The sequence below is a fragment of the Diabrotica virgifera genome, chromosome 5 (genome assembly GCF_917563875.1).
Source record: "Diabrotica virgifera virgifera chromosome 5, PGI_DIABVI_V3a".
Taxonomy (NCBI): domain Eukaryota; kingdom Metazoa; phylum Arthropoda; class Insecta; order Coleoptera; family Chrysomelidae; genus Diabrotica; species Diabrotica virgifera.
Window position 1 is genome coordinate 42,411,168 of NC_065447.1, and position 24,484 is coordinate 42,435,651.

Consider the following 24,484-nt stretch of genomic DNA (forward strand, 5'->3'; position numbering starts at 1 on the left):
TGGTGATGAAATACATAGTATGTTTTAGTGAAAATCGGCTATTGAAGCCAAATTTCGTGGTTTCCAAACATTGTAAATCAAACGATTTATCCTTTTAACCTACCACTTTGTATATAAGTATTTTTATTGCAAATATCAGCTTCATTTTATGTTAATAGTAACATGAAGTCCCATTCTTAAGAATTATTTTTTAGTAGGTTTCCATATTACCTTATTATAATAAACAAGTTAAGGTTTTCTCTAAATAATCTTATTTTGTGACGTGAACCTTAATCAATGGTATATCTTATAGGTAAACCTATATTGATTTGCGATATCTTCTTAATAATTTTTCCAAATTCCACGAGAATTAATATTTATTTTACTAATTTATAGTTGGTATATCCTAGAACACAGAATTGTAAATGGGCAAATCTCATTAAAATGACCTTTTTCAAAATTGGATTGCTACCTTGAGTATCTACCCTCAAAAATCCTCGATTTTCGATTTTATTTAACATAAGGTACATCGGTATTTTTTCAATTTAGCTCTTTCATTTCATATATTAATAACAAAATATTGAAACCAAACTTTTCCTTCCTTTTCTTTCATTTAAAACAAAGTTGTATCCAACCTATTTACAAAATCTCATAAAGATAGATTTTATACTTAAACCTGGCAAAAAGGGATAGGAAAATACCCCTAGGTTGAAAGGTCTAATGATGTTTGTCCGGACAAATAGGAGGACGGAAGACTCTACAAAAACTGATCCATATGCACATTACACTAGTTTACACTCAAAATGCGACTGGAATGCCACATGCTGTTTTTGGTTAATTTTTGCTCTCTGAACACGAATATGATGGAAAAACTTCCTAACACGTAAAATTTTTGAGTTATGATTAAAAAAAGATCAGTATTTTGATAATTTTTTTTTAAAACAGTCATTATCAAATTCACGTTTTTTCTAAAAACTGCATAATTTGGCAACACTGGGATGTGTAGTGTCTACGGATAACACATTAAATAAAAAATAAACCAAAGGCAATCCTTATTCGGCAAACCTACCCATTTAAACCTACTTCCAAATGTCTTTATTCCTCTGAGCCGCATCTATTTTTATATGGGCCCCCATGTACGAGAATTTCGCCGTGGTCTGTTGACCTTTGGGTTTTACAGAAAATGCTAAAAGTATGGAACGGCTATAAAAGCAGCTCGTTGTTAAATCACCCCCTCAGTATTGGTTTAGTGCGCATAGTGGTGTTATATCGAAAAGTGAAAGTATCCAAAGTGAAAAATGTCCAAAGTCCAGAAACGTGGTTGTGTTAACCCCGCGGATAGTTTTTGTTACATATGTGGTCAGTTTACTAATAAATAGCAGAAAAGGATAATTAATAAGAAGACAAAAGTAGCTTACCATAAGTATTTTGGATGTGTTATTGGCGATCAAGATGTCAAGATCGGGACTGGGCTCCTTACATATGTTGCCAAACCTGTGCTGTAAATCTAAGTAATTGGTTAAATGGCAAAAGCTTTTCTATACCGTTTGCAGTTCCGATGATTTGGCGGGAACCAACAAGTCATTTCAACGACTGTTACTTCTGCATGACAAAAGTGTCTGGATTTTCAAGGAAGAGCAAACATAAAATTGAATATCCAGATATTCCGTCAGCAATAAAACCGGTTGTGCATAGCGAAAATTTACCAGCTCCAGAACCCCCGGCAAATTGGGAGGAAGATTTAGAAATCTATGACGATAGAAGAGAACCCGATGATGCATCAGAAAGGGGCGATTCCTATTTACCCGAAAGCGACGATAAAGAACCTCATTTCATCCAACAAGCTGAATTAAATGATTTAGTTCGAGATCTTCACTTGTCCAAAGAACATGCTGAACTCTTAGGTTCTAGATTGAAATAATGGAATTTACTAGCCAGTGGAACCAAAGTTACAACATTTAGGAACCGTAACCAGGAGCTCTCCTCGTTTTTCACTATGCAGGATTAAATGTGTGTTTATGTTAATCCAAATGGGGTTATGGAAAAATTAGGATTTTCACATAACCCAAAAGAATGGCGTTTGTTTATAGATTCTTCTAAATCAAGTCTAAAAGCAGTTCTGCTCCATAATGGCAACAGAAGACGATCTATTCCTCTTGCACATGCAGTTGACATGACAGAAACACATGAGAGTATGTCGCTTATCCTAAATGCAATAAGCTATGCTACATACAAGTGGCAAATATGTGGTGACCTAAAAGTCATCGGATTATTACTAGGTCTTTAGGGAGGATTTACAAAATTTTGCTGTTTTCTTTGTCTTTGGGACAGTAGAGCAACACAGAGCCATTACCAAGTTACAGAATGGTCTCCAAGAGATCAATATATTCCAGGTCAAGCTAACATTAAGAATATACCTCTCGTTGATCCCCAAAACGTTCTGTTACCTCCGTTACATATTAAACTGGGTTTGACTAAAAACTTCATTAAAGCATTAGATAAATAAGGACATGCGTTTAAACACCTTAAACAAATTTTTCCTAAATTAAGTGACGCGAAGCTGAAAGAAGGGGTATTTGTTGGACCACAAATCAGAAAACTACTAAGAGATTAACAGTTTGATGAAAAATTAAGTGATATTGAGTTAGCTGCGTGGAGATCTTTCAAAAGAATTGTTTCCGAGTTTTTGGGAAACAAAAAAGTAGATTACCAAAATGTTGTAGAAGAACTACTTAAAAACTACTGCAAAATGGGCTGTCGTATGTCTCTGAAAATACACTTTTTGCACTCCCATTTAAATTTTTTCCCGGAAAATTTGGGTGCGGTCAGCGACGAGCAAGGAGAAAGGTTCCACCAGGATATTCTCACAATGGAGCAATGCTACCAGGGAAGATGGGATTCAGCAATGATGGGAGATTACTGTTGGTTCCTCATGAGAGAAACTGATACAGAATATAAAAGGAAATCAGCGTTTGCAAAAAATTTGTGTACCAAAGACTTACCATAGTTTTTTATTCTAGTTCTAAAATTGTATATATAGTATATAAGTATTTTTATAATAAATATTAATATTTCTATAACTCAAAATATATACGTGATGGAAAATTTTGGTGTTTGAATTCGTAATCAGGATGCTTTAAACTTCACGATACAGCTATTTTAACATCAGTCGTAACTTTTTTTCTTTTTTGTTGACTAGTGTTATGGATGGTATCATGGGTGAAAGTCCGATACATAAAAGACAGTATCCGTATAAAGCAGCATTCTCTATGGAAACGGTAGTGGAACAGGTGATTCTGGATGTATTTCTCGATAAGGTGGGATCAATCGTCAACACCTCTTTCAAAGCGATAAGGGCGATTCATTTAAATAAACGAAACCAGCTGCAGATGGAGTGTATGCTGAAGAGCCGTAACGTTGTTGGGGTATACAGTGTCAGCACTGATAGACAGGAATTATTCGCAGGGGAAACCTTATCTGCTTTTTTAAGGAATTGATCATGGATGGTTTGATAGGTAGATATAGTACCGATAGACATTATGCCCTCAGATATGCGGATGAGTTGGTCATCTCAGCCCACGAAAAATTTAATGGCGTAATCAGTGATATAACGAAATAGCCTCTGACTCTAGTCACAGAATGAACTTCAAATGTAGGGCTCAACACAAGCTCCACGAACTATACGATCATGAAATTTAGAGGGATTATGTTCTCTGATTAATCTGAGAGTCCTCTAAACAGTACAAATCTAAATCTGGTGAGTGAAGTAAAGATCTTTGCAGCAGTAGTAGACTGGAGGCTTACTTGGAATCGGCAGATAGATGATAGTAGATAGAATCAACAAAATTTTATATTGGATTTAAGACATTGTGGTAAAACCAATAATCACAATGGATCAGTAATACTCATATATTGACCAAAAGTGCAGCAAAAAAGTGCCATTTTCTAACTAAGCAGGCTGCAAAGACTGCTTGTTTCAAAATCACACGGACTCTTAGGGGCACACCAACAGCAACTAGAGGGGCTCTACTGGATCTCTCACCTATGCGAAGCGTTATTAGAGGTAAAGCGAGAATGATATATATCATAGACTGCGAGAAATCCTGAACCGCCTAATAGTTAGATAAACGATATAATAACATCATAAATAAAATCACATATAATGAATGATAGTTTCTGACCATAAGGTACCCAGGAACAGGCCCAAAGAATCTTTCACACATCGTTTAGACAGTATTTTTTCCCAGTACCATCCATACCCAGTATCCTACCTATGATGGTATTACTTCTCCGTCCAGTCTGTCCTGCGCGTAATACTTCAACTGAGGAAATTGTACGGAATATATTTAATGAGAAACATATTTATATAAAACTGAATGATTTTTAATTAACAATAATAAATAAAATGTTAAGGTGCAGTGTAAAATATGAACTCACCTTTAACATTTTAAAAATTAAATATATAAAAATTTAAAAAACAATACATAATACTATTTTTTGAAAAGAAAAGGACACATAGAGAAGAATAAGAACAAGAAGAAGAAGCTTCGTAATTTAGAGTGACCGTGATGATTGCCAACCTCCATAGTAAAGGACGAGTTAGAAGAAAAAAATGAAAGATTCAGATTTTGTTGAAATATTTTATTAATGAGTGTTAATCTTCTTCATATATGTACATATTATATGAAAAAAATATAATACTGTAACTTGTGTCCAATAACTTATCATTAAAACTATTATTATATAAAAAAAATGAAATACGATGATCAAAAGTTAGAAAAAGTTACATTTATATATACGTGGTTTTAAATATTTGGAAATACATTAGACTCCCTCTATAACGGGAACTGAAATGGCTGACTAATTACCTCGTTATAAGCGGATCTCGTTATATCAGACAACAATAATATTGAAGTGTGTACGTAGTTTACAGGCCCTGATATTCTAGTTACGGAAACTCGTCCGATTGGCGCATGACGTCAGCAACAGAGTAAAGCATAATCCCGTCTATGCGTTCGTAATACGAACGCGAATGAAATTTGAGAATAGTAATGAATGAATTATGATTAGAAAAAACTAAGTGATTTTTATAGTTTAGAGGAAAATTATTAAACTATTTCCGTTCATTTAAATATATTTTCAGTTATGTGTAAAGTTCCTAGTCTCGATTATATTGGGATACGGAAAATAAAAATATTCATATAATCGATATCTAATAAAATTATTATATTTCGTTAGTTGTCAAAAATTGATTATTGGCCTACACATAAGAAAATATAGTCTTTACCAAGGGGAAGAGAAACCCCAAAAATTGAAACCATAAATTTAATTGATTGTTAAAAAAAACAAAATGTTTACTTTTTAAATATAATGTACTTCATCAGATTAACGTGACAGGTTCGGAAAAGGCAGAGGTTTACAGATTTCATGCCATGCACTTTATTCAAATTTTGTGATTGTGAAATAGACGTACATACAACAACTATGTAGCAGTTTTTATAATTTTTCTTTTACGCAATATCAGGTTGTTAAGAGATTTGTTTAATTCTTTAATTCGAAAGTACATCCGAGACCTAAAAAATAACTTCTTCGCTTTATTAGAACAGTGTACAGTTACACTTTTGGACATAAGGTTTTCTAAATAATTTTTAGTTACCAAAATGGAATCACCATTTGTGGAACGAAAAATTGTCTCGATTTTCTCAATATATGACAAAAAAGTTTCTGATGGTTTACATAAAAAACCACCCTCACTTAAATGATCAACCCACGTGTACGTTGAAAAATCTTCGGATTGAATACTGGAATCCTTCAATTTATGGCAAATATAGCCAACCAAATTCTCCAAACCATCATACTCGAGGTCACTAATGTTTTTTTCATTCTGACTCTCATTGTAAACTTGAACATCCGCAACTGTTTCGTTCTTAGAATCCAGCCTTTGGATCAATTGTCCAGAAATTGGTAAATCTGGAGTGTCGTCTGTTTCCACGTTCGAAAATTCGTTCCTTTGTCTTTCCCATCCGTATATAACTTTTATAAAACATAAAAATAAAGCTTTTTGTAAACACTTAAAAACATTTTTAATGGGTTTTTCCCCGAAAGAGGTAATTTAATCTTTTGGTAATATCAGGTTGAAATATTTGATTTGGAATTTGAAGGATTAGAGCGTCTTTTTCATGAGCTACAAATTTGCTTTTACTGGTTCTATAGACTAAGAATACACTTACCATTTTTTCGTTTTTTTTATATGCTACATTTTTTCTAAGAATATTTTTTCGATAAAATACTTACTTTTTGAATATTTGCGAAAAACCGCCTGAAAACGTGTTTTTTTCTTTGTTGAAAAGTAAAAATTTTTAGTCGCGTCGCAAATGACTCTAGTACTACTGAATTAACCTAGTACCTAAGTTAAAAAACTCTATAGAACAAAAGTTGCTTAAAGTTAGTCAGTTTATCTGTTTCCGGACTTATTTTAAACGTCTATTTTTTTCACCCCCAAAAAGGAGTGACTTTCACCCCCAAGTAAAAGCAACCAATGGCACAAGTTCAACTTTGAAGTGGAGGATGAGTAGTATCTAAATCCAAATTTTCATGCAATTAGGAGTTTACCCTGAAAATTATACGGTATCGCCGTATTTCAGGTTCATTTATTGGAGCCTTAAATTTTAAAGCTGTTTCTTTTTACCCTTTAAATCATTTTGCTTAAAACCATTTTTTAATTATAAAATAATTACATAATGAGTTATTTTATTCTAGTAATTATTGTTATTTTAATAATTATAAAAATTTGTACTTTTTTGTAATGTATGTTAAAACAAGCAATCATTTAAATAATTTTGTAACAATTTGTATTATTTAAGAATATAATGTACTAATTACATTTTGTTTTGTAGTAAGTGTTTCTTAAGAATATTAATGTATAGTTTTAATATATTGTATTGCAAATTATCATTATTAAATGGTTATTATTTGTGAAGTATTCTTTTTCTTTTTTCACACCCTTATGTATGTAACAAAACTAAGGGACTTTATGAAAGGTAAATCTAAATATAATTAAAGAGGGGGCGGCTTAATTGGAATTGCACGCCGGCGGCCACTCTTCGCGGCGGCTCTGGTAAGATCCACATCCAAAAAGGCACAACGCATGTTTAACGAACATATTCACAACGTTATAAATAAATATCGCAACCTTATACAATATACAATAAATTCAAAATATTTATAAAGAAAACCACGGTAGACTTTGAAGACACGAAAGAATGCGATACTTAAAAGTTACATAAAGAATCCGAGATAACTCTGTTGCTGCCGTCATTGACTCCGCCCACTATGCGCATTATCTTATCTTCTGTGTCTTTATATCGTGCGTAGTTTATTAGGTGTCGATGGACGACCTGAACAATGAGACGTTTTCGCCATAGTAAATTGTAAATTTCCTACAATATTCAATATCGGTCGATAGAAGAAGAAGTTTATTACAGGCTGTGAAGTTTATTACAGCACTGGCTTCGATAATATCACAGATGTTGGCCATTTCTATATACAGGCTGTTGGGGTGTTTATTTATAGTCATAACTGCTCTCAAAACAGGTAATGAAACATATTCTTCGATTTGATTTTTCCTCGTTATAACCAAATATGCCTCGTTATAGAGGTGTTATAGTTCAATAGGAATTTCATGGAACATCTAGTGTACCTCGTTATAAGCAAAACCTCGTTATATCCGTGTTTGTTATAGAGAGAGTCCACTGAAGTTTATATTATGTATAAAACCAAAAGAATTTAATAATTTAAGAATTTAACAAAGTATATTCAAATGGATGAGCTACAATGGTAACTCATTCTTTTGCCCAGTAAACTATTTAAATTAAAGTGAGTTACAATGTTTTTTTTTATATCAGTTTATCGAATGTTAAATGCGTTAGTGTATTCAAATAAATAAACATTACCTGTCTCTCAATAGCAACTTTCGATGACCTTTTTCCACCTCTCGGAAACCCTGCTTAGTACATTCTGCCTCTTTCACTTCGATTCGTTTTCCACTTTTAAATGGATAAATACATAGTTTCTTTACTTTTCCAACTTTCCTCCACTCTGTTGCCATTTTCAGTTGCTATAAAATTTAGTCCTAATCAGGCAAAATTCATCTGCGTCTACAATTATTAAAGAGAAAACCTATTGATTGACCCCTTGGTAGATATCAGCATACTCAAATACTGACTTGCGATAAATAAGATACATTCAAATATTTACTAAATCAGTAATTAGACATCAATGTTTATTGTTTGTGCTGCAGATTGTTAATAACAAGGATAATCTGGATTTTTCTGATTATCTGGCAATGTACCAGTATTTTCAGGGATTTGCTAAGCCCGTAAATACATACCGTATGTGTAAAGCAAATATTAATCAATATTAGTGTATATTTTTATTCTGACAGCAATTACAAAAAGTAAAAATATTTTTTAATAATCAAAGCTGTTTATTATACAGGGTGTAACAAAAATACAGGTCATAAATTAAATCACATATTCTGGGACCAAAAATAGTTCGAATGAACCTAACTTATCTTAGTACAAATATGCACATAAAAAAAATCAAAACACAACACAGGTCACTTTTTATTTCGAGGAGGACACTTTCTTGTTTTTTTCTAATTGCATCATCGGCACTTCAACCCTCGAGCAGTGAGGTAAACTTTAATACGAAAGACATTATTATAAATAAAAACGAGGGAAATAAAGCTCTTCACGTTTCACTTTTACTTCACTTTTTGTTGTGAGAATGAGAAATGTGAGAAGTTGATATTTTAGAGGTTATGATCATCGATTATAAAAATCGATTATTTTTAAATTACAGTTAAACTATTCTACTTACTTTAAATTAGTATTACGTATTTTCTTTTTGTTTTTAAATTTCTTCTACTATTAACTAATTGGTCTTACTAAAAATCTATTTCAATACCAGGATAATATAAAAAATAATCCTATCGAAACGTATCTATTATTCGATAAATCGATTAATTTAGTTCTCGAACCAACTATGTTAATCACGTACCGTGGTCACGTGATAGTATTTAAAGGAGGAGAAAGGCTTGGTAGTACGTCATCACCGCGCACGATTTGAAAATTAGACTCAACATCATTTTAGCTCCTGTGATATTTTTAAAGAAAAAAATAGCAAAAATAGGTTCAAATCAAGGTTGGATTGAAATAGTTATGCTAAATGATTTTAAAAGTGAAATCATAAACTTTTTGTTTAAATATTGGTATTATTTACATTACTTTTACGTGAAATACATCTAATTTTTCGACGTTCATAAAATACAGTGAGTAAAATTCAAGCGATACGTATTTAACCAACACCTTTGTAAAATTTTGTTTTCCAAAATGTTTCTCAAAATTTAACCAAAGGAAGTTATTTCTGTTTCGTGATTATTACGTGAAATAAACTTGCCTTTGCGATGTAACCGACATTCACACCTATTATAAAAAACATGTACCATATATTATGATTTTATATTATTCTAATGTCAAACATGTATAAAGGAAGCACTAATATATAGGTGAATAATTTGGCACTGAAATACGTTTTTTCCCGTCATAAATCACCGAGTTACGTATTCGTTGAAATTCGCCGTAAATTTAACGTAATCATCACGTAACTGGGCTCAAACCTGTTTGCTGGGTTTGAACCTGAGCAAAAAGAACCTGAAGTTTTTTCGGTGTCGAATATATTATCAAGCCTCTCTGAAACCTGTGTAACGCTAACGGCCGGTTTCACAAAAGTAAAGTTAACTTGTGGTTAAGAGATAACCAGAGGTCCCCATATTATGATATATTGGGGTAACCTCTGGTTATCTCTTAACTTTACTTTGTGAAACCGGCAGTAAGAGATTTAGAAAAGTTTTTTTTTTAACAATTTTGACAGGTTCACAAAAGCTTTTAATAAAATGACAATCTGAATTTATAAAAGCAAACTTTCAAATTGTATTTTTAAAAGTATTTTAACGTTTCAAGGGAAAAATAGAATGTTACCTATATATCTATATAAATTTTTATCATCACTAATATCATTGTAATGAAATATATTCAATAATATATACAATTTTGAGCTAATTTACAAGTTAGTTAAAATGTTGTTTTTTAAATAGACTAGTAAGTCAAAGGTTTCTGTCTCGAAACTGTTTGTAAACCAATGACTTTTAATTCCTATATCTTTGAACTATTTATCTTTTCCTATGTTATAAATGATGATGATGCTACTCACGTTAAAAACAATAACAAATTCACACTTATTTCACAACATCAGAGCAAATAGCCAAATTGAAAACGGCTCTGTCATATCCAATCCAGTGGAAAAAATTATACTTCAAAGACAAGTTTCTTTTAACTGGTTGTTTTTATTCATTAATTACAGTAATTAATTTTTATTTATGAAAAGTCGAGAGATACCTTTAATATTTTGCAATGGCAATATTTAGTAAAAGTTTCAGTCCAATAAAAAATATCAAGTTATTAGTTTACTAGTTTTTGTAAATTGTTTATGTTTTAATAAATTATCATTATTCTCTTTAGCTTATCCCTATGCGGAGTCGGCTTCATAATTACATTTTTACATACAACTCTATCTTGGGTCACATCAATATTAATTTCCTTTACCAACATATCCTGCCTAATCGTCTCCCCCCAAGACTTCTTTGGTCTTCCTCTCCACTTCAGCAATTCTTCTCCACATTTTGGCATCAATTGGTGCCACTCCTAGACTACCCCTAATAATCTTCTTAAAGTGTCCTCTCCTTAATGGAAGTTGGTTACTACAATTACAAATTCTTCTCTGTCTTCAGCTGTACTTGTTAGCTCTTAAAAATTTAACTGTTCAAAATTTAGCCCTGACCATTGTCGGATGTGATCCATCAAAATGAAAAAGTTCCTATGCAGCCGGGTCACAAATTTAAACTTAAGAACGAGAATGTTAAGGTGCTATGTTTTCTGCGTTCTGCTGTACGGCATGGGAGCTTAGACACTGAAAGAGATAAACATCAAAAACATTGAGTCATTTGAGATGTGGTGTTACAGGAGAATGTGGATAATACCATGGACAGAGAGAGTAACAAATCAAGATGTTTTGCTGAAACAGGGGGAAGGAATGCGAAGTCATAAAAACCATACAAACGAGGAAACTGGAATATCTAGGCTACATAATGAGAGGGGAAAAGTACTCCCTGTTAAGACTCATAATCCAAGAAAAAATCTCGGAAAAGAGAAATGTGGGACGTAGGTGGATTTCCTGGTTGCGAAATTTAAGGGAGTGGTACGGGTGCAGTTCAATACAATTGTTCAGAGCTGCAGCCAACCAAGTTAGGATGGTTGGGATGGTAGCCAACCTCCGATAGAAGACGGTACTGCAAGAAGAGGAATTGTCGGATGTTTCTGACCCACGATAGTCTTTTCCTTCCTAGTTTGTAACGTTACAAACGTCACATATTTGATATTTAATTTTTAAATAATTAAAAAACTCTAACAAGAAGTAAAACCACTTCTATGTAAATTGGTATATTTATTAAAACTTAAAAATCCCAATGGATTGAATAAAAATGTCCAATTCAGAACGTTTTCAGACCTATCGGTCCATCATCAGTGAATCTACAATAAAATAAGTAATCCCACTATTAGAATTGAAAGATGGTTGAAATTTTTAAAAGCTAAAAATGTGGTTAGATTACTTACGTGCATACTTGCTAAATAGCCCCAGAACCAAACAATGGTTGAATTTAAAATTCAATTTACATTATTTAAAAATAATATTAAACAGGCTAAACTCCGATGTTACAGGATATTGCCTATGGGAACATGGTGAAACCCTACCAAAACCTCAATCAACCATCTTAGGCCAACTTTGACTATAAAGTGACACTAATGTCTAAGGAACTGTTTGAAGTGACATTGACAGTAGAGAAAAAGGTAGTCGATTTTCAATGATAATTAACCAAAAGGTCATGACCCACAACAAATGATAAAGATTTTAATATCTGAAAATGTCTAACATTTTAAATCTATTGGTTATTGAAAAGAAATTGTGATATACAAAATTAATTTAGAATATAAGATTATTTATATTGACTGTATACCATAACATTAGATTGATCAAATTGATAGAAAGAAAGTAAGCTGCTGTCAATAAAGATAAAAAGATAAAAAAATAAAAATAGATGAAGGTGAGAAAAGAGAAAAATCAATATTAGTTGGAAAGTTATTGTACAAAATGAATAAATTGGTAGGCAATTTAATCTAGTCTATATTGTATTGGTGGTTGTATATGTAAAAGGAAAATATTGTTATTTAAAAATGCAAGTTTTTGTAAATAATGGATTTGAGTTAGGATACAGTCAAATAATTAAAAGTGTGTAATATGTGAATGAAAAAGAATTGTAATTATTATGAGATGGTTTATTTTTTAATTTTATTTCAAAAGTTTTGAGAGAATTCTTGTGACAAAGTGTTGGTATGGGAAATTAGAGATAAAGTAATGTATGATTATAGCTGTTAAGTCCAGTTGATACAAAAATGAAATTAAAATGAAAATAATATTGAAAGTGTACTGAATAAAATAAAACCAAAGTAAGAAAAAGAATATAGATATAATTTAATTGTAATGATAATGGATCTGAATGTGAGAACTGAAATCAAGTGAATGGATGTTAGTTGGAGAGGTAAAAGTTTTCTTGGAAAAGGTCAAAGACAAAAAGCAGAGGGCTGTGGTGTAAGGTATAAAGACAAGAATTTTAAGGGAAAGAGAGGGATAAAGAAAAGATGAGGTGTGGAATTAAACAGAACGAAGTAATGAAATGAAAAAGAAGTAAAAAGATAGTAGGGTGAATTAATGAGGTGATGGTTAATAGGGTTCAATAGTTAATAATGTTATTCGGGTAAAGGAGTTTGGAAGCAGTGAAGGAAAGAGGAAATTTTGAAAAAGAAGAGAGAGTAAGTTGAAAGAGAAAGAATAGGATAAAAAGAGGAAGTTGAAAAAATAGGAATTATGAGAATAATTGGCGGTGAATGGGGACAAAGTTGCGGTTAAGGGATGTTTGTCTATTGACACAGTTGGGACTCTTCTTCATGTCCTTGCCAATCTCCAAATCTTCGTATAAGTCTAAACGGAGTGTATTGTTTTGTTGAATATTGTGTATCAACTGGACACCTTCAGGAATCTTAAGTTCATGTTTATTGACTTTTAAATGGTGTGAAAAGGCAGAAGTGGTATCTCTCTTGCTGTGTTCAGCAGATCGGGTAGAAAGGGATCTGTAAGTTCTGCCGATGTAGGTGGCATCACAATCTGAACAAGAGAGTCTGTATACCCCACTCCGGTTCATATAATGGATAGGATCTTTGGTATTAGTTAAACTTTTGCTGAGAGTGTTATTAACTTTGAAAGATATTTTTATGTTGTCACAAGAATTTGAAATGATATGTTTGACTCTTTCAGATAATTTGGAGTTATTGAATGGTAAGGAGGCATAGATGGGAGTAGTTGTGGATGATGTAGAGAAAGCGGATTGTTGTAGTAATTTGAGTTCTCTTTTTTGTTGAAGTTTAGTGATAATGTCTGGGTCATAACCATTGTTGACTGCAATCTGTTTGATAATATTCAACTCTTTGTTGAATTCAGTTACGGATAAAGGAATAGAGTTTAATCTATGTATAAAACTGCGAAAAGCAGAGAGTTTATATGATAAAGGGTGATTAGAAGTAGAATGGATAACATGATCTGTCTGTGTTGGTTTACGGTAGATACCAAAGTTGAAGTGGTCATGTAGTCTGGTAATAGATAAATCCAGAAAGTTAATGGAGTTAGAAGATTCTAGTTCCATGGTAAAGGTGATATTAGGATGGATTTGATTTATTTTGTGAAGTAAGTTGTGAGCTGAATCAGAGTTACCAGAAATGAGGACTAAAATGTCATCAACATAACGGAACCAGTGTAAGATCTCTGGATTTTTTATGATATAGTTGGATTCTAAGTGATCCATAAAAACATCAGCTAAGAAAGGGGATAAGCAACTACCCATTGCTAAACCGTCAGGTTGTTGATAAAAGTTGTTATTAAAAACAAAGTAATCTTGAGATAGACAAATTTTGAGAATGTTTATAATAGACGAAGTGGTGGTGGAAGTGACAGAATTATTTAAGAGGAGTGAATTAACCAGACTAATCGATTCATTTTTTGGTACTGAAGTAAATAAATTGCTAACATCAAAAGAAAGCATAACAATATTTGGATTAAGATTGACAAGTTGAAGTTTTTCAACTAATTGGCGAGAATTCAAAACAGTAAACTGTGGGGTAAAGTTAATAAAGTTTTTAATGGTGTTAAGAATGAATTTAGATAAAATAGAAACTGGAGTGTTAATGAAGCTGACAACGGGACGAATAGGAATGTCAACTTTGTGTATCTTTGGTAAACCGTATAACCTGGGGGTGAGTGGATTTGATGGAATTTTAGTATATGGTGCTTCAAATTCAGAAAAGAATTCAGTAAATTGCTTTAAGTTGGTTTTCATCTTCGAAACAAAAGATTTAGAGGGATCAACAGGAAGCAAAGTAAAGTTATTGTTGTCTAGGAAAGAGGTGACTTTGTCAATGTATAATTGTTGGTCTAAAATAACAAGGCAGTTACCCTTATCTGCTTTGCTGAAGATGAGGTGGTGGTTTTGGATCTTATTTTTGATAGATTTGAGTGTGGAGAGAAGGGATTTAGACTTATTATATGAGAAATTGGGAAAAGAGAGAGATGAAGAAGTTTGTGTAGAAGTAGAAGGGGAACTGAACCTCCCTTTTAGTTTTTAAATAATTATTTTACTTTATTTTCTTTAATATTTCATTAACAATAATTTTCTACTATTTATTTTACCTGTTTTCTTCGTTAAAAACTCGTTGGAGCCCTCTTTTATTACCCTCTTTTATTATCTTCTATTTACTATATCTCTCTTCATCTAAAATCTAAATCATCATACCGAACGTACCCCGTATATTCTTACTCTGTAAGTAACTGTCTTTCAATACGGAACATGCCTGCTACTTCATAGTACTTGGTCGTTATTTCAAATGTCGTTTTCAGTGACAGTGTCACTTCATCCCTACTCCCTGACACAAACTGGAAGGGAAGAGTAATTATTAAAAACTTAAAATAAAAAACTCACCCCAAGAGAATAATTGTTGATGGAAAATAATTCTAATTTTCAAATTACATGCCTTTTTAAGGAATAATAATAATTATTATAATAATAATAATTATTATTCCTTAAAAAGGCATGTAATTTGAAAATTAGAATTATTTTCCATCAACAATTATTCTCTTGGATAATAATTATTATTATTCCTTAAAAAGGCATGTAATTTGAAAATTAGAATTATTTTCCATCAACAATTATTCTCTTGGAGTGAGTTTTGTATTCTAAGTTTTTTATAGTCTACTTTTAACTTTTATAATAATTTTTTCTTATACCAAAACTTCAAATGTTCAACCATGTGTTTGGTTTCTATATTTCTTTTCATTTATTAATATGCACGTGTAAATCAAATTTTAACTAGTATCAGTATTAATTCCATTTAATATACCCTTGCCGATTTGGTAAAGTTACATTTTGGTTTTTCTTCTTGATGATTGATATGTGTCTCTATCTTATAGTTTTTGGGAATAAATCACTTTTCTCCCTACGGGAGTCACCAGCATCCTAACCGGTGATCGAACTAAGGCTAAATGAAGACCATTGACCAGGACATCTAGACTGCAACAACTACCATCTCCAACTGAAGGGGCCTAGGGCCGAACATCCGCTCAGGCCTACAAGAAGTCTACAGCAGTACCATTCGACATCAAGAAGTTACCATCAAATACCAGCTACCAAAAGCCATAAGTATAATCCAGAATTGTTAGTTGTTGGTAAGAATTTGAATATATTTGTTATTGCACACAATAAGTCATATTTTTATTATATCTTTATTGAATAATAAACATGATTAGTTAAAAATACGGTTTTGTTTGCTTTCATTCTAAACTTTCATAGTTCATTTTTAAGATTAGGACAAGACGTACACACACCTGAGAGACTGAGCTAAGCAAGGGTGTAGCGATGGCTATCTTGGATGATTGAGGCAATATTTTCGAATATTATTTCAATTAGCTGGGGTAGTCCATCGCCTTTTTTTCGTTTCATTGGCGCCAAACGTGGGGCACGAGCCCACGACCCTGAGATTCACGAATCTCTCTTTATATACCCTTAATATACTCATTTTTAACTTTATCTCTTTTTTTCATTCCACTCATACATCTAAGCATTCTCATTTCCGCCACATGCATTCGTTGTTCCCCTTTCTTTTTCACTGTCTAACATTCAGTTCCGTACATCAGAGCCGGCCTCATGACTGTTTTTATAGAATTTTCCCTTCAGCTTCATTGGAATTTTTGTCACACAACATACCACTCGCTTCCTTCCACTTCATCCATCCAGCCTTAATTCTACCGATACTAGATACTTAAAACTATTGCTTTTCACAATCATTTCACCATCCAAAGATCATTTTATGTGTAGTAACTCCATCTTTAAATGAACATTCCAAATACTCTGTTTTTGTCCTACTAAGTTTTAAACCTTTTTCCTCCAGAGCTTTTCTCCACTGGTCCAGTTTTTGTTCTAAGCCTCTTTCACTATATCTTACTAATACTACATCATCAGCATACATTAAGGATTATGGATATTATATTAAGGATACATGTAGTTTCGCTGTTATCTGGTCCAAAACTAATGAGAATAAATAAGAACTAAGCACCGAGCCTTGGTGCAATCCTACATTCACATGAAAATCAGTTTCTCCCACACCTGTCCTAACACTAGTCGTTACTCCCGCATACATATCTCTCACAATCTTTACATATTCACCAGGGACTCCTTTCTTATTGAGTGCCCACCAGAGAATCTCTCGAGGAACTCTATCATATGCTTTCTCAAAATCAATGATTACCATATTATGAGAGTTTGTTTTTTATTCCTAAATTTTTCTATGAATTGCCTTATAATGAAGATTGCATCTGTTGTTGATCTGTCCTGCATAAAGCCAAATTGGTTATTGGATATTTCGGTTTCTTCACGTATCCGGTATCCGTCTATCAATTATGTAGTATCTCCCATATTTGCATGGTGTGACTAAGTAGTTTTTAGCAGTGGACTCAAAATTTCTAATGATGATAATGATGATGAATGACCCCAAGCATATTCGTTACAATATCTTAAGCATTTATTTAAATAAAACAACGTTTATAAACATAATATTTATGTGTTACTTTTAATAAATTTATTATATACATCTAGCAATTTATATACAGTTATTGTAAACCATTCAAATGGTTTTATTTAGATTCGCACTATTCACTTCTATGAATGTATACAGTATCACCAAGTTTTAGTAATCCTGTTTGTCTAACTTCCAAATGGACTCCCATAATTCCATAATCACCTGGACCTTTGCACTTTCGGTAACTGAAAAAAATTACAAAGATATACAATATGTCTTTACAAAAACTTTTGGAAAATGTCTCTAAAAGGCCTTGACAAACTACAATACTTTGGAAAAAAAACTTTTATTACCACTTTTAGGAAAAAAATTTTTTTGGGCAAAAATCATATTTGTTATTAGTGGCGCACCCAGGGGGTTTTGGGGATTAAAACCCCGTTCCCTATGGCATATAAAAAATATATAAAGAATAGTAGGAAAATTTAATTATCTTTCACAAACAATACAAAACAAATTCGGTGCCCAAGCCAACCATTCCCAAAAGGAAAATTCTAGGTGCGCCACTGTTTGTTATAAACCTTTTATATGACTGACACAATTTGATAACCTCTGTGGCAGTACAAAGCATGCATTGTTCTCGTGTCTAAAATAAGGCAGACTCGGGGAGTGCAATGCATGATTCTTAAGCAAATTCATCAACTAAAAGGTGATAGGTGATGCAGATCTCAAGCTGCTAGCATTGAAAAGGAGTATTCTGTGTAAAGTACATTACGAAAAGACTTCCGCTCCACTCAAATACAGCAACTACCGAACATCCCATTCATACTTAAGAGAATTCTCGGTCTGAGAGCCTGTGAGCAGAAGTACACTCAAAAACCATCTGTAGCCCAAATACAAATATCCTAAAAACTCACTATATATTTCGGCAATATATTCATTAGACACTCAAAAAGAAACTCATCTCTCTATCAAATCACAGACTTTCTGCCAACAGCAAATGCTCTGGCGAATACATAGATATTCTGGAAAAAACTTCACTATTTTACCGTCATTAATTAAATATCTCACTCCCTAACAACACAAAACATTCCAGGAATGTACTATCAAAGTTCTATTAATGTTTGAATGTTCTGGACATTCAAGGAACATTCGGTGAACATAATATGATTAAATTATTGGTGGAATGGTACCACAAGACATTCTATGAATATACTACCAATGTCCTATATTTTAAGTGAGGCCATTTACTATTCAATTTGCGTTCATTTTCAAATTTTCCGCGCGTGTTCTATGTAAGTAGGGTCGCGTGCCGCGTGGTCATCACATTTTCACATTTCATGATAACCTAAAAATTTATGATTGGATGGAAAATGGAAATTAGAATTAGTGGCTTTTTTGCAGTTCTGTATATAAATCCGTTTTCAATTTTCTTTATTCATTATGAAACGAATAACGTAAATAGTACCTATTTCTTTTGATTTTTAATTGTAAAGAATAGACAAATTACCATTCATTTTAATTTTTTTTAGAATCGGATGAGAGTGGTCGACAAAAAAAACAGGAAGGAAACGTACAGCCTTGTGGCTATGAAAGGCAAAAGAAAGATATATGTAAAAAGTGTATTGGCTAGTTGGAAGAAACTCTACATTGTCGATGCATAATAAGTTATTACTTTATAAACAAATATTAAGAACTGTATGGACTTATGGATGCCTACTATGTAGGGGTGTACTTACTAAAGGGGTGTACTGGGGGTGTATTTACTAAACCAAGTAATATAAAAATTATACACAGATTCCAGAACAAAATAGTGAGAAATATTGTAGATGCTCCTTGGTATGTGACAAACAGTGATTTCCATAAGGACCTAGGAAAAGAAGATGGCAGGAAGTCACGAGCAACAACTTCATAAGTACGAGAATATTGAGGAAATCCAACTCCTCAATACTACTGGGCAAACTAGAAGATTGAAGAGAACAAGGCCTTTTGAACTAGTTTGAGTGATAGGTGATAGTGAAAAGCAGAGCATAGTACTTGTGTGCCTGTGTATGTTAAAATAGTGCATGATCTTGTTAGATTAGATAAGAGACGCTATGGGGTAAGATCTTCATTTTAAGGAAGAGTAGTAATTTAGGTTAAATTAAAATTGCTCATTGGTCAGTTACGACCAGATTGTAATTGTAATGTACAATTCAATACAATGAATCATAATCGTAGTGATGATTATGGAAAAAAATATGTGACAAGATTTTGTGCAATAAAAATGTGTATAAAGGTAAAAAAGATCAAGGCAGGTTTTAAAAAATGTGTATATTTATCAAGGGTGTATTATTTGGTATGGCCACATATACTTCTGGTATATCGTCGGTGATGTGACAATACCTCCTATCTGCTTTTTCATGAATTTTGTAGGAGACGAAAAACCATTTTTAGGGTCATCTCCTGTTTTCACATGTAAATTTTGACATGTTTTGTAGTAAATAGATAGTTGAATTTACTACAAAACATGTCAAAAAATATCATATGAAAACAGGAGGTAACTGTAAAAAAAGTTTTTAGTATATATATATACTAAGGATTTATACAGTTTTCACTGTATTCCTTCACTCAACCGTTCTCTCTAGCTCTTTCTGTCTTGCCAGTCCCCTTCCTGTAGATTTCTTCTCTCCACTGCTTCGTCTACTTCATCTCTGAAGGATCTTCGGGGTCTGCCTCTCTTCCTTTTTCCTATCGGGCTCCACTCTGTTATTCGGTTTATCCACCGATTTTGGTCTGCTCTTCTTACATGTCCGTACCAGGTTAATCTCTTCTGTTTGATGTAGTCTATTATGTCTGAGTTCACTCCCATTCTTCTCTTAATCTCTATGTTATTTATTCTATCTCTCCTTGTTACTCTGCAGCTTCTCCTTAGGAATTCCAACTCTGTCGCTCTTATTTTATTTTTGGTTTTCTTATTTATTGTCCAATTTTCACACCCATAAGTGAGGATACTTCTTGTGTCATGGTATTATATACCTATTCTTCTTTTTGTTTTTATGCTGATGTTCTTATCCCACAGTATCGGGTTCAATTTTCGTATGCAGTCTCTTGTTTGTCCTAGTCTATTTTTTATATCTTCCTCAGTTGTTCCTTTGTTTGATATTATAAAACCTAAATACTTGTACTTATATGTTCCTCTGATTTGTTTACCTTCGTCTATTTCCAGTTTAGTCTCTCTTACAAAACTCATGAAAAACAAATCGGAGGTATTATGTCACAGCAGCGACTATATCCAGGGAATGTCTAAAAAAATATACTGTGAATGTCCAAAGAACATTCGTAGACATTCATGGAATGTTCCAACAACACATTCAAGGAATGTTTAAAATGCTGACACAGGACTTTCCTGGGATATTTAGAGGACGTTCTTGTACTTTTGAGGACATTCCAGGAATGTTTTCAATGTCCTATGTGTACATTCTAGGAACATACATGGAATGTTTGGTGTTATTAGGGCTCCAAGTTTTGTATACTGTCAGGGAGGGGTGGGTCTTTGATGGTTTCCAGATGGCATTGCGAAAGTATACCTATCTACAGGACAGGGAAGTAAGGGTCGTAGATATCCTCGTGCGTTCTATTAAAATAAGCAGTACATTCAGTCAAAAAAATGAAAACTCAGCCGTTTTACATCTCCATTTCCTTTCTTCTCTACTTCTTACGACTTTCCGCGGGACCACAGAACAATCATAACCAGTGGTAGAAAAGATTCACCAAAGTTCTGGGCAATAATCTTTTGTCACAAATAAATTCAAAGACTCATCGTCTCATCATACGAAAGCTTTTCTTCATTACAAATCGACAAAATCGTCAAGTAAAGAGGAACCAACACAATATTTACCGTCTAATAAGAACTTTCATCAGTTGTCCGATCAATCAAAGACAACATTCCAAATTAACAACACGGACTTTATGAAATTCTTTGTGCCGACGGCCAATCTTACCTAGGCCAAACCAATCGAAGAATCCAAAATCAGAATTATGAATATTTCATTGTAGTTCGTAATTCCGATTCAATTTCAGCTCATGGTCAGCACCTTCTGCATACAGGCCACAAAATTGATTTTGAAAACTCTAGAATCATAGCTTCTTTCATTTCCATAAACCAAGAATTATTAGAAAAATCATAGATTTTAAAACACGCCGAAAAACAGATTACGCCACCCGGTTGCATCTAAACATTCCGTATATGTATTTGGACCATAGGAGTTTTCTATTGGTTCGTTGCAGCACGCGATAATATTTTAACCAATAGGCGGTGAGGTTCCAAACGCATACACGGAATGTTAGTCGGTCCAAAATTCATATACGGAATGTTAAATAATATCGTACACCGAAAAAGATAAGTTTTTTAGAGTCTTTTAAAAGGAGATTGATTTTAAAATACTTGTTACTGTATTATTAAATAAAAATAAAACAATTATAGTATTTCGAATGTTATTTGGTGCGAAATTCGTATGCGGAATGTTAATTATTCGTAGACCAAAATAAATATATAAACCAGAATAAATAATATTTAAAACACAACCGCAAACGTTATAACCAAGTTAACATTTATTTTCGTCTGATAGCACACAGCCCTAAACTTCAACAGAATTGAATTGAATAGCTGAAACAGATCTAAACATACTTAACAACACGTGCAAGTCATTAAAAATTCTGAGAAAGCGAAACCTTAGTCAAATAAAGAAATTTGTCTCTCAAATCTATACCATCCCATTTATGAATTTCGCACCAAATAGGTACCTAATCATTGTTTTATTTTTCTTTAATAATACATCAATAAAATACGTATTCTAAAATCAGTCTCCTTTAACTGATTAATAAAAAGTCCCATTTTTGGTCTACGAATAATTAACATTCCGCATATGAATTTCGCACCAAATAACATTCGAAATACTATAATTGTTTTATTTTTATTTAATAATACAGTAACAAGTATTTTAAAATCAATCTCCTTTTAAAAGACTCTAAAAAAACTTATCTTTTTCGGTGTACGATATTTTTTAACATTCCGTATATGAATTTGGGACCGAATAACATTCCGTGTATGCGTTTGGAATCTCGCCGCCTATTGGTTAAAATATGACCGCGTGCTGCAATGAACCAATAGAAAACTCCTATGGTCCAAATACATATACGGAATGTTTAGATGCCACCCGGTTACTTTCGACAAAGATACCCCTCCTAAAGAAAACATCGCCCGCTCCAGTTATAGTCGATTCGCCAATCTGAGACACAACTGTCTACACTTCAATCACAATAAAGATGCACTCGAAATAAACAAGCACGTGGAGCACTCCCAAATCGTGATTTGCGGGTGCTCCTTGAACATTCAACCTGTCTTGGTTTGTTTATTTCTATATAGTGCATTTTTATTGTGATTATAGTGTAGTCAGTTGTGTCTCAGACAGAGCCCCCGTAAAGGTTACTGGCACCTGTGTGGAAAAAAGTATTTTGGCGCCCCTTAAGGTATTTTGGATCATGTTTTTCTATTTATTTTTTTAATGTAGGTAGGTCGGTAGGTGCTTGAAATGAAGCAAAAAACTGAACTTTAGAAGTCATATTTATAGTTCAATCACTAACGGTAAAATATTGCAAAACCTCCGAATTTTAAACAACCGCTTGGATTGACATGAAATTTGGCGTACACACAACTAACATGTCAAAAAAACAAAAAGTGATATTGTGCCGTGCTGATATGTGGTTTTGTACTGGGGGCGAGTTTTGTAACGGTTCACGTTACGAAATTAGCTCTTTAAATATTTTTATAATTATTTTCTTTTGATCGCTTAATTAAATTTCTCTAATTTGCTCGTAATTCCAAATTTCTCTAATTTGCTCGTAATTCCCATTTATAACTATTATTTTCTTTTATATCTTAAAAATATTTATTTTATGACGCCATAACTCAACATACTAAAAAACTACCTGTTAGTTTCGTGGGTTGGTAGCGGTGGATATGACTTCGTGTTCTGAGGTCGTCCTTGTGACAGACGAAAAGAACGTGAGCTTTCACTTGTGGTTGGAGATTCAACGAGCATGGATGGGTGGCGTGTGAAGATCACATTTAGAGGTTAGACCTCGTTTTAGTTAAAATGTGTGAATTTCGAAGGATGGATCACCAAACTTCTTCAGAAGTCTTTGGAAGGAATCAATACAATGGGATTTCTGCATAAAATCATCGTATCACACGGTAACTAGCGATATCTGTTTTTATATTATTTTTTTTTATAACTGTCAGCAGCCATTTCCAATTAAATCATATGTGTAAATTTATTCAGTGAATTTAGTAGATATCTTTTAATTAATTCAAAATCTTTAAGTAATATTCCTTCACAGAAAATCCTAATCTTAATTTTTAGCTATTTATCTGTATCTTTGATATCTGTATATTTTATTCTTACATCTAATAAGTAGCCTATAATTATTTTAAAGGAATCAATATCTATTCTGTAGTTAAATCCCGAATCCACGTCTGTAATTAGAAATTCTCACATAAATCCTTGTCAAGATCAAGTAGTCCATTAATTAGAGGTCTCTTTTTGTGTGTAACTACTGGGTTTTTACATTACTATCTATCCTAAAAACTTTCCTAATTTTTCTTATTTCTTTTCTTTGATTTGTCGTACGCTTGGGAAATTGAAATAAACGGAAATTGTGTTTTCTAGCCACCCATGTGAAAACTTAAAAACACCTCGAAACACCGAGAGGCCAATCTCCAACCATAAGTCACTGGCAGTAGTCACTTGGGGAAACAAGCTTTTTTTGGGGCATTCCGGCTCCTTTTCGTCTTGGCACCTGGGCCTACAGGAGTCATGGGGTCGCACCATCCTGATGCTCATTTTCGAGGATGCAACCGCAACCTCTTTAGGAGTCGTTTGATGAATGGGTTTGTTTGGGAACATTTAGTGTAGTGCTTTAAGTAACTATTGGTTTTACATTTCAGACATTTGGTTTAATGCACTATGTTATTAATTTTTTTCAGATTTAGTTTACCTTTGTTTTTTTTATATGACATTTGTATATTAATATTTGGTTCCCAAACTATTGTATCTATGGTAAGTTACTTGTGTGCACCAGGTAATCAGGCCTAAAAAATTAGAGTTTTATATTTTATTATTGGTTTGATATTTATTTTGTAATATTACTTGCTTGTTTCCCAAATATTTTAT

At 32.9% G+C, this 24,484-nt stretch overlaps 2 protein-coding genes across 5 annotated transcripts in view; both read right to left on the reverse strand.

Moving 5' to 3' along the window:
• The window catches only part of LOC126885716 (mitochondrial amidoxime-reducing component 1-like), a 29,043-nt gene extending 16,967 nt beyond the window's left edge, over positions 1-12,076 (reverse strand). Inside the window, exons 1-2 of one of the 3 annotated variants that reach the window (XM_050652445.1) lie at positions 11,712-12,076; positions 7,932-8,095 (exon numbers count right to left, since the gene is read on the reverse strand). In XM_050652445.1, the coding sequence (XP_050508402.1) occupies positions 7,932-8,095; positions 11,712-11,717 (170 nt within the window). In that variant the 5' untranslated portion in view covers positions 11,718-12,076. Of the gene's footprint in view, positions 1-7,931; positions 8,136-10,251; positions 10,269-11,711 lie in introns of those variants that run through there. The other 2 variants (XM_050652447.1, XM_050652446.1) reach the window with 2 other exon arrangements.
• Positions 12,077-17,295: 5,219 nt separating this feature from the next.
• LOC126885717 (mitochondrial amidoxime-reducing component 1-like) overlaps positions 17,296-24,484 on the reverse strand; it is a 66,281-nt gene continuing 59,092 nt past the window's right edge. For both annotated transcript variants that reach the window (XM_050652449.1, XM_050652450.1), the window contains exon 6: positions 17,296-17,518. In XM_050652449.1, coding sequence (XP_050508406.1) covers positions 17,404-17,518 — 115 coding nt within the window. In that variant the 3' untranslated portion in view covers positions 17,296-17,403. The remainder of the gene's footprint in view (positions 17,519-24,484) is intronic.